This window comes from Saccopteryx bilineata, chromosome 1 (genome assembly GCF_036850765.1).
Source record: "Saccopteryx bilineata isolate mSacBil1 chromosome 1, mSacBil1_pri_phased_curated, whole genome shotgun sequence".
NCBI lineage: Eukaryota > Metazoa > Chordata > Mammalia > Chiroptera > Emballonuridae > Saccopteryx > Saccopteryx bilineata.
In genome coordinates, this window is record NC_089490.1 from 100,585,078 (window position 1) to 100,599,107 (window position 14,030).

General features: G+C 42.5%; 1 protein-coding gene and 1 non-coding gene across 4 annotated transcripts; both read left to right on the forward strand.

Annotated features, from left to right (window-relative positions):
• SLC25A3 (solute carrier family 25 member 3) lies at positions 1-8,492 on the forward strand. 3 transcript variants are annotated; one of them, XM_066262159.1, is made up of 8 exons: positions 1-109; positions 375-535; positions 1,820-1,944; positions 4,875-5,054; positions 5,889-6,070; positions 6,699-6,871; positions 7,959-8,069; positions 8,151-8,492. In XM_066262159.1, the coding sequence occupies exons 2-8, from the start codon at positions 379-381 to the stop codon at positions 8,309-8,311; spliced, it is 1,089 nt and encodes a 362-aa protein (XP_066118256.1). In that variant the 5' UTR covers positions 1-109; positions 375-378; the 3' UTR covers positions 8,312-8,492. The 3 variants fall into 3 exon arrangements, with proteins under 3 accessions (XP_066118256.1, XP_066118270.1, XP_066118265.1); XM_066262173.1 differs by lacking the exon at positions 1,820-1,944 and adding an exon at positions 2,121-2,242; XM_066262168.1 differs by having other exon boundaries at positions 99-164.
• LOC136321304 (small nucleolar RNA SNORA53) lies at positions 6,383-6,629 on the forward strand. Its single transcript, XR_010728568.1, has one exon. It is a non-coding gene; the product is annotated as a small nucleolar RNA SNORA53 (small nucleolar RNA).
• Positions 8,493-14,030: the final 5,538 nt, after the last annotated feature.

A 14,030-nucleotide genomic window follows, 5' to 3' on the forward strand; every position in this document is an offset into this window, starting at 1 on the left:
CTTACCTGTAGTGACCGGCCGGGTACGTCACGCTGACGTAGCGCGAAGGGCACACATCTAAGGGCTCGGAGGACGTTCGGTCTCTGTGAGCCGCAGCCTTTCCGAGGAGGTCAGTGTATTCGCCATTTTAGGGAGTGAGTGTGGCCCGGCCTTCCCCGCGGCAGGTGCGGGGTCTGGGGAGCGGAGCCCTTGTGGGACGATGCTTGGGCTCTAGGCCCGGTCGGCCCCATCTTTTGGGGAGGCCGCTGTGACCTCCTCAAGGGCGCGGAGGCGGGAAAAGAAAGGCCGGAGTTGGGGTTCCACGGTGCCCGTGACTCTGGGCGGGCCTGACGGCCCATTTGCCATTTCTCTGACCGCCGGTTCCTCTCCCGTAGGAAGATGTTCTCGTCCGTGGCGCACTTGGCGCGGGCGAACCCCTTCAACGCGCCCCACCTGCAGCTGGTGTACGATGGCCTCGCGGGCCCCGGCAGCAGCCCCGACGGACCCCGGGGCCCGCCCCGCCGCTCCCGCAACCTGGCAGCCGCCTCTGTGGAAGGTGAGGTCAGACCCCGTCCGGATACGGTTGTTATTATGCCCGTTCGTGGTGCGCTCGGTCTTCACGGCCTGCGCCGGGCCTGGAGGACACGGAAGGACGTGCCCAGCCCGCCGCCCGCAGGACGGCGCCCGGTGCCCGCCGGAGGATGTCCGCTCCCTCTGCCCGGGCCGGGCGTCTGATCCTTGGCCCTCCCTCAAGGGCGCGGACGGCCAGGCTCCGCTCCCTCCGTGACCTCCACGTCCTCAAGGGAGCAGAGGCCCAGAGGCCTTGACTAGCTCCTTATCTTCCCCGCCGGGAGCCCGCTTGGTCAGCAGACTGAGTGCGTTGGGTCAAGTCTCCTTCCTAACCCCTGGTCACCTGCAGTTCTAACCGTATTGGCTGCACTTGTGATCTGGCTTTAACTTTCTTCTTGAAAATACTGCCTCTTCCCTTAGGTATTTCCGAAGTCGAGTATTAGTTGGCCCAGGGTATATGAGATAACTGGGCCTCTTTTAATAGGATTTGTGAAAGAGGCGACTTGCAGCCTCAGATAGGCCATAGAAAGGACATAATAATTGGTAGGGATCCCTTTGGGCTTACTTCTTTGGATTCTTGGTGGTTAGACCAAATTTAAATGAATTCTGTGTACTTTAAAGCAAATCATATTGGAGTTGGGTGTACAGAGAAACCTAAAAACCGAATTGTAGTCCTGGAAGTGTTATCTGTTATACCTGTAAATCATGTATGTGTGTCTGTTACGTCTTTAATGTGTGTAAAAAAAAAAAATCCTCGCGCGGACTTTCTGTTCTTCAATTTAGAGCGTTAAGGCTAACATCATTTCTGTAGTAAATATACATGACTGCAGGAATTTGTTTCTCCAGTTCTGTGCTGTAGGAATCGTTAAGCAGGGGGGATAGTATTGGTTACTGGCTGGGTAAACCGAGAAGTCTGCAGAATGAGTGCTCCTGCTGAGTTGGATTTGTGCTTACCAGTGATTAATAATTTGAAGTTTTAGTTGTAATCATTAATAGAGAAAACGTTTTGATTAATAAGGAAAGGAGAGACCCTAGTATCTCACAGCTAATACCTTCATAATCTTTTAGTGATTGATTTGATTTTGGTAGTGAATTTGTTGTTACTTGCACTTGGTGGAAACTCATTTGTCAACTTATTTATAAACAGCTGTCCGAAGCTCTATATATGTGATAGTAGTACTATTTCACAGGGAAAAGTGTTCTTTCATTCCTAGGGCCTTCATCGTCTGAAGAAATACTTACTTGATTTTTTTTTTTTTCAATCAAACAGAGGAGTATAGCTGTGAATATGGATCTGGCAGATTCTTTCTCCTTTGTGGATTTGGAGGAATTATTAGCTGTGGCACAACACATACAGCATTGGTTCCTCTAGATCTGATTAAATGCAGAATGCAGGTTTGTTTTGCATGTTGGACTGGATAGAGCATACTGTTGAAGCATGGCTGTTAAATTATAAGTCGTAGTCATCTACTAACAAGCTATGGGGAAACCTAACCGTCCAGGAGGTAAGTTGATAACCAGTAATAACGAGTTCTGTACTAAAATGCATGGTGTGTCTTGTCTTATTACAGAGTACAGTTGTGAATACGGCTCCATGAAGTTTTATGCACTGTGTGGCTTTGGTGGGGTCTTAAGTTGTGGTCTGACACACACTGCTGTTGTTCCTCTGGATTTAGTGAAATGCCGAATGCAGGTTTGTATCGAGATGACAATGTTAAAATATTTGTGTGGGACCTAGTTCCAAATACTCTTAAAGGACCTCACAAATGAGAAGAATTTGAAGACATAAGAACTGCTAGCAACTTTAGTAGGAAACCAAACCTGAATTTCTTTAACTCATCTTCTTTATTTTAGTGTTTTAAATCCAAGAAATGCCACTTTCAAAATAAGAGTGTGGGTAGATGTTAGACTTTGGCTGTAAATGATTTTTTGCATTAGGGTTCAATTCTGGCTGGAGTTCCTCTTTAAGGCTTATTGGTTCTTTATGTTCCAAATAGTTATTTTATAAGCAGTTATATGTCAGAGTGGGTAATCATTCTTTGTGTATCATTATATAAAGTAACTTCACATCTCTTAATTGATAAGATTAAGGCAGAGCGTGCTTTGTAGATGAAAAAGTTTACTTTCAGTTTCTTGGTATTAAAATATTATGGGTATAGGTTTTTGTATATTCACTTACATAAAAGATTTATTTTAATAATTAGAACATCTTAATTAGAATTGTTGAAACTAAAATAATCAAACCTCAAAAATTTATTTGTTCCAAACAGGATTAGAAGTCTACCTAAAAGAGAAAGGAAGGTGAAATATTAGCAGGGAGAGGAAGGTGACGTATACTGACCCTTCTAATATTGGCAGAAATAGTGAGATAAGATATTTTTCCATTTAGTTAATAAAATGGAAATGAAAAACATTGTCTCTAAAACTCCTTATGCATGTTTCTTGAAGTGAATTTGGCAAAAACAGATTCTCATTATGTTGATATACCTTGTATTTAGTTTGATTACCTTAAGTTTACAAAACTTTATAGTATAATCTACTTAATGGGTTAATCTACATCAGAGATATACAGGCATACCTTGCATTATGTACTTCGATTCATTGTGCTTCAAAGATACTGCCTTTTTTTACAAATTAAAAGCAAGACCCTTCACCAGCAAAAAGATTATGATTTGCTGAATGGGTCCGGTGATGGTTAGCATTTTTTATCAATAAAATATATATTTTTTTTATTTACTTCATTTTTTCGAAGCTGGAAACGGGGAGGCAGTCAGACTCCCGTATGCGCCAGACCAGGATCCACCCAGCATGCCCACCAGGGGGCAATGCTCTGCCCCTCTGGGGCGTCGCTCTGTTGCATCCAGAGCCATTTTAGCACATGAGGCAGAGGCCACATAGCCATCCTCAGCGCCCGGGCCATTTTTTGCTCCAGTGGAGCCTCGGCTGCGGAAGGGGAAGAGAGAGAGAGGAAGGAGAGGAGGAGAGGTGGAGAAGCAGATGGGTGCCTCTCCTGTGTGCCCTGGCCGGGAATTGAACCCGGGACTCCTGCACCCCAGGCCGATGCTCTACCACTGGCCATCCGGCCACGGCTCAATAAAATATTTTTTATTTAAGATTATACGTTGTTTTTTAGACATAATACTATTCCACATTTAGTATACTATATTGTAGTGTAAACATAATTTTTTTTTTTTAAATGAGAGGAAGGGTGGCAGAGACAGACTCCTGCATGCAGCCCGACTGGAATCCACCAGGCAAGCCCACTAGGGGCGATGCTCTGCCCATCTGGGTCCGTTGCTACCTTGCAACTGGAGCCATTTTTAGCACTTGAGGCGGAGGCCATGGAGCCATCCTCAGCACCCAGGGCCATCTTACTCCAGTTGAGCCATGACTGCAGGAGGGAAGGGAGAGAGAGAAGCCAGAGGGAGAGGGGTGGAGAAGCAAATGGTTGCTTTCCTGTGTGCACTGTCCGGGAATCGAACCCAGGATATCTACACACCATGCAGACACTCTACCACTGAACCTACTGGCCAGGGCCTGAATATAACTTTTGAGAGAGAAAGGAAGGGAGAGAGATGAGAAACATTAACTTGTAGTTGTGGCACTTCAGTTGTTCATTGATTGATTTCTTACATGTGCCACATGTGCTTTGACAGCAAGTGTGGAACTCGGCCAAGTCAGTGACCCCTTGCTCAAGCCAACGACCTTGGGCTCAAGCCAGTGACCTTGGGGGCATGTCTGATCCCAAGCTCAGGTTGGATGAGCCAGCTCTCAAGTGGCAGCCTTGGGGTTTCAAACCTGGGTCCTCAGTGTCCCAGGTCGACACTCTATCCACTGTGCCACCACTTGGTTAGGCTAAACATAACTTATATGCACTGGGAAACCAAAAATTTTGTGTGACTTGCTTTAGTATCTACTACCTTATTGCAATGGTCTGGAACTGAATCTGCAGTATCTCTAAGGCATGCCTGTAGAGTTCTTTATTATTATTTAGGCAGTACCTTTAAAACTAATTCTTTAAAAGAGATAGAATTGGGTGGTGAAAAATCTTTTAAAATTAGTTTTATTATGTTTTTTGTAGGAATTTTACCTTCTGTATTCTCTAAGATTTAAATCTTACTGAAAGAAAGCTGGCCTTAATATGCACATTTACAAAGATAATGATAGATACTAAGCTGATATGTAATGAGCTTGTATATATTTATTTACCTTTTGCGTAGTTACTGAAGTTTATTTTCGACCCAAAAGGAAAAATTAAATTTAAATTTGTGAGAAATGTCAGCTCTGTGGTACATTTAATTTTTTTTTTCTTGTTTTAAATATAGGTGGACCCCCAGAAGTACAAAGGCATATTTAATGGGTTCTCAATTACACTTAAAGAGGATGGTGTTCGAGGTTTGGCTAAAGGATGGGCTCCCACTTTCATTGGCTACTCTATGCAGGGCCTCTGCAAGTTTGGCTTTTATGAAGTCTTCAAAATCTTCTACAGCAACATACTTGGGGAGGTATGGAAGTTAACTTTAAAATGGAAAGGCCTGAGCTTTTAACTTAAAAGTTTAAGCCCAAAAAGGAACTGGGATTTTTGTCTGACCCATCTTATTTTAGAACTTAGAAAATGGTCTCTGAAAGGGTGAGCAGCATGTTTCAAGTTGTAGTCTGTTTTAGCGGTGACAGGATGGAAAAAGAAATGTGTATTAATTAGATTTCAGTGCTCTTTATTATACACTGCAGCTTTTGAAATAAGTTGGATTTTGAGTTTATATCAATAATTTATTAGGGGTACTTACACATAAGACATGCCTTGGATGGCAGTGAGATGAGACATGGATGTCCTCTGCACTGCATGGCAGGCACCCAGGGGTTATATAGGACGTGGAAAGATGGATGGGGGTACTTGGGTGTGACCCGCAAGGGGGAAGTGCCTTGCAGGCTTCTCTGTGGCAGGGAAACAGAACCAGTACACCTGGGCTGTAGGGGATGGGTTGATCAGGCAGTTCCTGAGGGGATTTTCGAGAAGCATTCTCTTGTGGCCCGGGTCCAGCTGGATCTAGCACAGGCTCTGGCAGTGGCCACTCATGCAACAATTCTTTACAGATTCCTTTGTGCAGTTCAAGGACTAACCATCCTTGGTACCTAGATATTAAAAAACTATTCACATTGTACTGTGGTTGATAAAGTTATGAGAGATATAAACATATTCAGTGTTATATCAGGTGTGTTGTCCATGGACTGTATGATAAATTCTTTTAAAAATGTCTGAAAGCTGTTTTCTAAAACTGTGCCTTAAAGTAAAAATTGAAAACGGCATTTCATGTCCCTTCTTAATGTTTTTCGATTAGGAGAACACCTACCTTTGGCGCACATCACTGTACTTGGCCGCCTCTGCCAGTGCTGAATTCTTTGCTGACATTGCCCTGGCTCCTATGGAAGCTGCTAAGGTTCGAATTCAAACCCAACCAGGTTATGCCAACACTTTGAGGGATGCAGCTCCCAAAATGTATAAGGAAGAAGGCATAAATGCGTAAGTAAACATTTGCCTAAATTTAAAGTATAAAAAAGACTTGAAGGAACCTCATTGGTTAGTATTAATTAAGCTTACCAGATTAAAAAAAAAATTGTTTTTGTTTACTGTCTACCCCTCCCCCAGGGGCAAGGATAAATTTACATGGCATGAGCCCTGAAGTAAAGATTTTTTGCTAAAGTAGGAACCATTTGTTAGTCTACAAATGACTTGATATTTGACCTAAACATTAATTGTTAACTTTTGGGAAGGGCTTATTGGAATTCTTGTCATCTTTGTTCACAGATAATAATTTGCATATAGTCAGGCCACAGCATGCTTCCTTAGATCCACCTTTGTGGATGTCAATCTTGAACTGAGTTCTACTTGTAAACTTACTGTTTCTTGTAGTTCCAGTCAGGAAACATCCAGCAACTTTTCTGGTTGTATAGTCAAAGGTGCTTGAGTCATTGGCATGTGAGATAAATATACCTGCATTTTAGTCATTGGTTCTGATAGAAATGACATGCAATTGTGCTGCCATTTTTTACTGTCAGGACTTGACTGGTGTGCGGACACTTAAGTTAATGATAGAAATTCTGTTAGATGAATATATGCAACTGAGTAAAGTAAGTCTTCGATTTCCTAGATTCTACAAGGGAGTTGCTCCTCTCTGGATGAGACAGATACCATACACCATGATGAAGTTTGCCTGCTTTGAACGTACTGTTGAAGTACTTTACAAGTTTGTGGTTCCTAAGCCCCGAAGTGAATGTTCAAAGGCAGAACAGCTGGTTGTAACATTTGTGGCAGGTTACATAGGTATGAATTGTTTAGGATACACTAGTCTGTGAATGTAAGAACATATAATTATTTCCATTACTGACCTCTTTTGTGAGGGGAAAAAATAGAAGTTATATCTTCCCATAACATTTCATATGCCCTTCAGGATTCATAAATACTTGCTGATTAGTTCCTGAAAGAATTATTTCATGTTTGCATAATTGAACTTGGGAATGTATTGATTTGAGTGCTGTACTATTTATTTTTTTGTTTTGTTTTTCAAGAACAGATTTTTTTTTCTCCACTTAAGATTTATTTTTTTTATTTTAGAGAGAGGAGAGAGGGAATAGGGGTTAGAGTGTGAAGAAGCATCAACTCATAGTAGTTATAGTAGTTGCTTCTCGCATGTGCTGTGACCCAGCAAGCCTGGGTTTTGAACTGGTGACCTCAGCATTTCAGGTGGATGCTTTATCCACTGTGCCACCACAGGTCAGGCAAGAACAGATTTTTTAATTTTACTTATTTAATTCCTTTTGGATTTTTCTGAAGTTGGAAACGGGGATGCAGTCAGACAGACTCCCGCATGTGCCCGACCGGGATCCACCCGGCATGCCCACCAGGGGGCGATGCTCTGCCCATCTGGGGCGTTGCTCTGTTGCAGCCAGAGCCATTCTAGCGCCTGAGGCAGAGGCCATAGAGCCATCCTCAGCACCTGGGCCAACTTTGCTCCAATGGAGCCTCGGCTGCGGGAGGAGAAGAGAGAGACAGAGAGGAAGGAGAGGAAGAGGGGTGGAGAAGCAGATGGGCGCTTCTCCTGTGTGCCGTGACCGGGAATCGAACCCAGGACTCCTGCACACCAGGCCGATGCTCTACCACTGAGCCAACTGGCCAGGGCAAAAAACAGATTTTTTAATACAAGAGAAAGTGTTAATTAAAGTCTGGATATAAAAACTTTTGAAGAATTTGGTAGACTGCTTTATAACCTTATATTCTGACTCTAAATCTGTTTTTTTTTTTTTCTAAGAACTAAAAAATTTTTATTAGTCATGAAAAGGTTGGCTGTGATGCGTTTTTGTTGTTGTTTGTTTTTACTGACCCCATATTGCACCATACTTGACTCTTTCAGCTGGAGTATTCTGTGCGATTGTTTCTCACCCTGCTGACTCTGTGGTGTCTGTGTTGAATAAAGAGAAAGGTAGCACTGCTTCTCAGGTCCTCCAGAGACTTGGATTTAAAGGTAGGATTGGTTTTCCTCTTAAGAAAGAATAACACTTTTGGGTATATTTCATTTTTCATTCATGTTTTATATTTCCACCAGGCGTTTGGAAGGGACTCTTTGCCCGTATCATCATGATCGGCACCCTGACTGCACTGCAGTGGTTCATCTATGACTCCGTGAAGGTCTACTTCAGACTCCCGCGCCCCCCTCCTCCCGAGATGCCAGAGTCTCTGAAGAAGAAGCTTGGGTTAACTCAGTAGAATAGACTGAAGCAAATACGGACTGAATCTGCTTGTTGGTCAGTGTTGAGGGAAGTGCTAAAGGAACTTTTATATATTTGACAGTGTAGGAAGTTGTCTATTCCTGGTATAATTACTGTAGGACTCTTGCTTAAGGCTCGAGTTTCAGATTTGCTGTTGAAATAAACCCAATTGTTCATGATTTGTCTGTGACTTGATGATTATTTTTAAAACTAGTTTTTAAAGATTTAACCCTAAAATGGAAAGAACCTGGTATAAAACCTCCAGAAAAAAAATGGAAACTAACCACTGTTGGTTTAGTACTCTGATCCCTACTCATAAATTGTCATGTCTCAAGTTTTGTTCCTCAAGAGAGTTCCTAAAATTTTAAGAAACACCCTTAATTAAAAAATTTTTAAATTTAATTGTTAAATTTTAATATAAATATTTGTGTTTATATTTTGACAAGTTGATTTCAACATTTTGCAATATGTACTGTGCTTTTTAAAACCTTTTTGAGTTCGGTAATCCTTATTTGCAAAAGAAGTTCATCTAAATTAAATTAGGCTTATTCTTTAGAATGATAGTTTTATTATTTAAAATTTTTTAAATTTTTATTGATTTTATGCCTGACCTGTGGTGGTGCAGTGGATAAAGCGTCGACCTGGAAATGCTGAGGTCGCCGGTTCGAAACCCTGGACTTGCCTGGTCAAGGCGCATATGGGAGTTGATGCTTCCAGCTCCTCCCCCCTTCTCTCTCTCTGTCTCTCCCTCTCCTCTCTAAAATGAATAAATAAATAAAAATTAAATTTTTATTGATTTTTAGAGAGAGGAAGAGAGAGAGACAAACAGGATCTGTTTCTTTAGGTGCCCTGACCAGGGGTCATCATTCTGGCAACCTCTGTATTAGGAGGACCCTGAAACCAGCCGAGCTGTCCAGTCAGGGCAGAATGATAGGTTTTAGAAGGACCAAAGCGATCGATGTCTAAGAACCATTTCAGGTAACTGAGTTCTCTTCTGCACAAATCTAACTTAAATTTGCAAAATAAAGTTATAAGCTACTTTCACTTGTGTGTTTAAGAAAGACACCTGCTTTGCAACTGAAGTAGATAAGTGCCATTGGGAATGTACTCTGACATACCTGGGCATCTGAAATTATAGGTTTAAACCTAAAGTGATATTTGAAAAACTTCAAGGAGGTAAGCTACTCTTTAGTCTTCCTGTATACTTGCTTAGGAAGTATAAAAATCCAATCTATAATGTAGTGGTAAATGTTTTTCTAATCTGATTACATACTACCTTGAGTCCTTTAATTTTAATTAAATAGTATGTGGGTTGAGTTGACTGTGAAGTGTACAGATGGGACCTCAGGAAAAAATTTTTTTAAGTCCACAGACTTCTTTTTTTAAATTTTTTGTTTTTATTACTGATTGATTTTAGAGAGAGAGAGAGAGAGGAAGGGTGAGAGAGAAACAGGAACATGATTGGGGATTGAACTGGCAACCTCTGCAGTTTAAGCACAATACTCTAACCAACCAAGCTATCCAGCCAGGGCAGGAAAATAACTTTCAAGGAGTGTTACCAGGGAGAGACATGTTTTCATTATAAATCCATATTCTAAGGTTAGTAAACTAAATTTAGAAGCCAACTACATCTAGTTGGCATGTTAACTTCATCATCATCATTTGGTTTTATCTATGTTGCAGAGAGAAAGGAATGGGTTATGTATACAAATTTGAGCCAAGTTGTTAAAAGGTAGAGCAACAGTTGAGCCCAAGAAGTGATGGCTATAGTAAATTAGCATCAGCAGCGTTCACTAGTTATTACTGTGCAACAAACGTGAAATGTAATGGCTTGAGACAGTATAATAGGCTTTATGTGGATCAGGAACTCAATCATCTCTGGTGGATCCTTCTGCCTCTAGGTCACTTTGGAAGTTAGAATCAAATGGTAGCTTTGGGGTTAGCTCTGAAGAGCATCTCTCTGTTAGTGGCTTCGTCTTTCCTCAACATCTACAGAGCAGCTGGATTTATTTCAGGGCTCCAAAGTGGAGCCAGGTAGAAGCTGAATCCTTTTTTAGGATTTGGCCTTGGAAGTCATAGCATCACTTCCACAATACTCTTTGTCACAACATTGGAAGTCCCAGAAGACCAAATCCCAGCTTCAGGGAAAAGGAACATAGACACTGCCTCTTGCTGAGAGGAGTATCAGTCACAGTTTAAGAAGAGGCTGGGGTTGGGTATATAAGTATATGGAGCCAACCCAAAGAAGAACTGCATTTGAAAACCAGAGACTTCAGCTGCCATCAGCCTCAGGATTCAAGGTTCATTTTCAAGAGAGACAGTTGGTTTTGTTTGTGAATGTTGGTATAAACTATGCTGTATTCAAGCTGTGTCTATACTATTTATAGTTAGATATTTCAAAACTCTTAAAAACCATCTCATTCTCAAAATTGAAGTAAAATACCTTAAACTTTTGTAAATTTTCATTTCACATTTTAAAATTTATACTGATATTAAAGATCCTGATAAGGAAATTTTAGTGACTGGTTTTTCATATTTGGTATAAATTATAAATTCCATAAAGTAGAGCCCAGTGGAATGAATATATGTGACTAGTACTTCCAACTGAATTACATCATGTGAAATCAAGATAGCATTGGATAGTACCTTCCAGAGGTATCACCTAGGATTCAAATAGTTTTTTTTTTGTTTTTTTTTCTGAAGCTGGAAACGGGGAGAGACAGTCAGACAGACTCCCGCATGCGCCCGACCGGGATCCACCTGGCACACCCACCAGGGGCGATGCTCTGCCCACCAGGGGGCGATGCTCTGCCCCTCCGGGGTGTCGCTCTGCCCCGACCAGAGCCACTCTAGCGCCTGGGGCAGAGGCCAAGGAGCCATCCCCAGTGCCCGGGCCATCTTTGCTCCAATGGAGCCTTGGCTGCGGGAGGGGAAGAGAGAGACAGAGAGGAAGGGGGGAGGTGGAGAAGCAAATGGGCGCTTCTCCTGTGTGCCCTGGCCGGAAATCGAACCTGGGACTTCTGCACGCCAGGCCGACGCTCTACCACTGAGCCAACCGGCCAGGGCCTGATTCAAATAGTTTTTAAAGAGCAATTAAATCAGCCTGTGTTTTGCTAAATTATGCATACCTAGTTAAATGTAAAATAAAATTGAACAGAAAAGTAATAGTTTAAATCGCCATTGTGTGAAAGCTGGGTGAAATGTTTTGACCATATTTTAAAATAAATTTAACATTTCTGATAACTTTTTGTGATAGAGGTGTCCATATTTTCCTAAAGTTTGGAGTATGGCAGTCCTGTTAAATTAGAATTGTACACTATTTCTTTAACATAAGATTATATAATAATTGTTTAATTTTTATCATTTATGAGCTAAATCACAAAATAATTGTTAAAGAATTCAGATACCACATGGTTAAGGAACAGGCTGATTCCAAACTTTGAGGAATCTAGTTCAGATAAATGCTGTGCCTCTTCTGATATATCAGTAATAATGTGGTACCTTAGCCTGACCAGGTGGTGGCGCAGTAGATAGAGTTGGCCTGGGATACAGGACCCACACTCGAAACCCTGAGGTCTTGGACTTGAGCCCAGAGTAGCTGGCTTGAGCAAAGGGTCACTGGCTCAGCTGGAGCCCCCTGGTCAAGGCATGTATGAGAAGCAATGAAAAACTACAGTGCTGCAACTATGAGTTGATGCTTCTTATCTCTCTCCCTGTCTGTCCTTCCCTCTCTTTTTTTTTTTTTTTTTACAGGGACAGAGAGTCAGAGAGAGGGATAGATAGGGACAGACAGGAACGGAAAGAGATGAGAAGCATCAATCATCAGTTTTTCATTGCAACACCTTAGTTGTTCATTGATTGCTTTCTCATATGTGCCTTGACCACGGGCCTTCAGCAGACCGAGTAACCCCTTGCTCAAGCCAGCGACCTTGGGTCCAAGCTGGTGAGCTTTGCTCAAACCAGATGAGCCCGTGCTCAAGCTGGTGACCTCGGGGTCTCGAACCTGGGTCGTCCACATCCCATTCTGATGCTCTATCCATTGCACCACTGCCTGGTCAGGTCACTTGCAGGACTTTTGAATAAAAATCTATCCAAAGAGGTTTGCTTTTGCCTGCCTTTTACAATGTTACGGAAATGTGACAAATGTCAAAAAGTGCTGAAGCAGGACCAGTTGAAACTTTTTCTGGGTGTTTCTTTTCAATGAAATTTGAAAGCTTCTCCCACATTGCCAGCATGTCTTTAATTTCACTTGTAGAAATCACTTCCTCCAACTCTACCTTCTCACTACTAATCCCTTGCAGAAGCTCTGTATGTTGCATCATCTGTAGCTCCTTCAACTCCTCATTTGAGAGTACCTCATGTTCCTGGACAAGATCCTTTACATCACCCTCATCTACCTCCAGACCCATTGACTTTCCAAGGGACACAATCTCCTCCACGCTTCTACCTCGGTCTTGGTCTCAGGTTCAAATCCTTCGAAGTCCCTGTCTGCAACAACATCAGGCCATAACTTTTTCCATACCAAGTTCAAGGTTCTTCTTGTAACCTCTTGCCATGCAAAGTCAATAATGCGTAAACATATCACGATGTTGTAGTGATCTTTCCATAACTCTCAAAGGGTTAGATTTGTATTCTCAGTCACCTCAAAGCAGCCGCAGAACAAGTGCTTTGTGTAAAGCTTTTTAAAGTTGGGTTGGAAATGACCTGCTGATCCATAGGTTGCTAGATTGAAGTCATGTTGGGTGGGAGGTAGAGGACTTTCACGAATTTGAACTCATCAAGAATGTCATCTTCAAGACCAGGTGAGTGGGCTGGAGCATTTTCAAGGATCGGTAATGCTTTCATTGGGTGTTTATTTTCTTGAAGATATATTTTTTGTTTTTTTTTATTGATTGATTGATTTTTTAGAGAGAGGAGTGAGAGAGAGAGACAGAGAGAGAAGGAGGAGGAGCAGGAAGCATCAACTCCCATATGTGCCTTGACCAGGCAAGCCCAAGGTTTCGATCTGGCGAACTCAGTGTTCCAGGTCGACGCTTTATCCCACTGCACCACCACAGGTCAGGCCCTTTCTTGAAGATATTTTTTCACTGCAGGACCAAAGACAAGATTTACACATTCAATAAAAAATGCCGTGTAACCCATGCCCTAGCATTGGAGTGCCACATAACCTGCAATTTTTCTTTAAGAATCTTGTGAGTCTTGCCTGACCAGGCGGTGGTGCAGTGGATAGAGCATTGGACTGGGATGTGGAAGACCCGGGTTTGAGACCCGAGGTCGCCAGCTTGAGCAAGGGCTCATCTGGTTTGAGCAAAAGCTCACCAGCTTGAGCCCAATGTCGCTGGCTCAAGCAAGGGGTTACTTGGTCTTCCGAAAGCCCATGGTCAAGGCACATAAAAAATAAAAAAAAAGAATCTTGTGAGTCTTAAAAGCTTGAGGATTTTTGGCCTGACCAGGGGTGGCGCAGTGGATGGGGCGTCGGACTGCGATGCCGAGGACCCGGGTTTGAGACCCTGAGGTCGCCAGCTTGGGCGCGGGCTCATCTGGTTTGAGCAAACTCACCAACTTGGACCCAAGGTCACTGGCTCGAGCAAGGGGTTATTCAGTCTGCTGAAGGCCCGCGGTCAAGGCACATATGAGAAAGCAATCAATGAACAACTAAGGTGTCGCAATGCGCAACAAAAAATGAATGATTGATGCTTCTCATCTCTCCGTTCCTG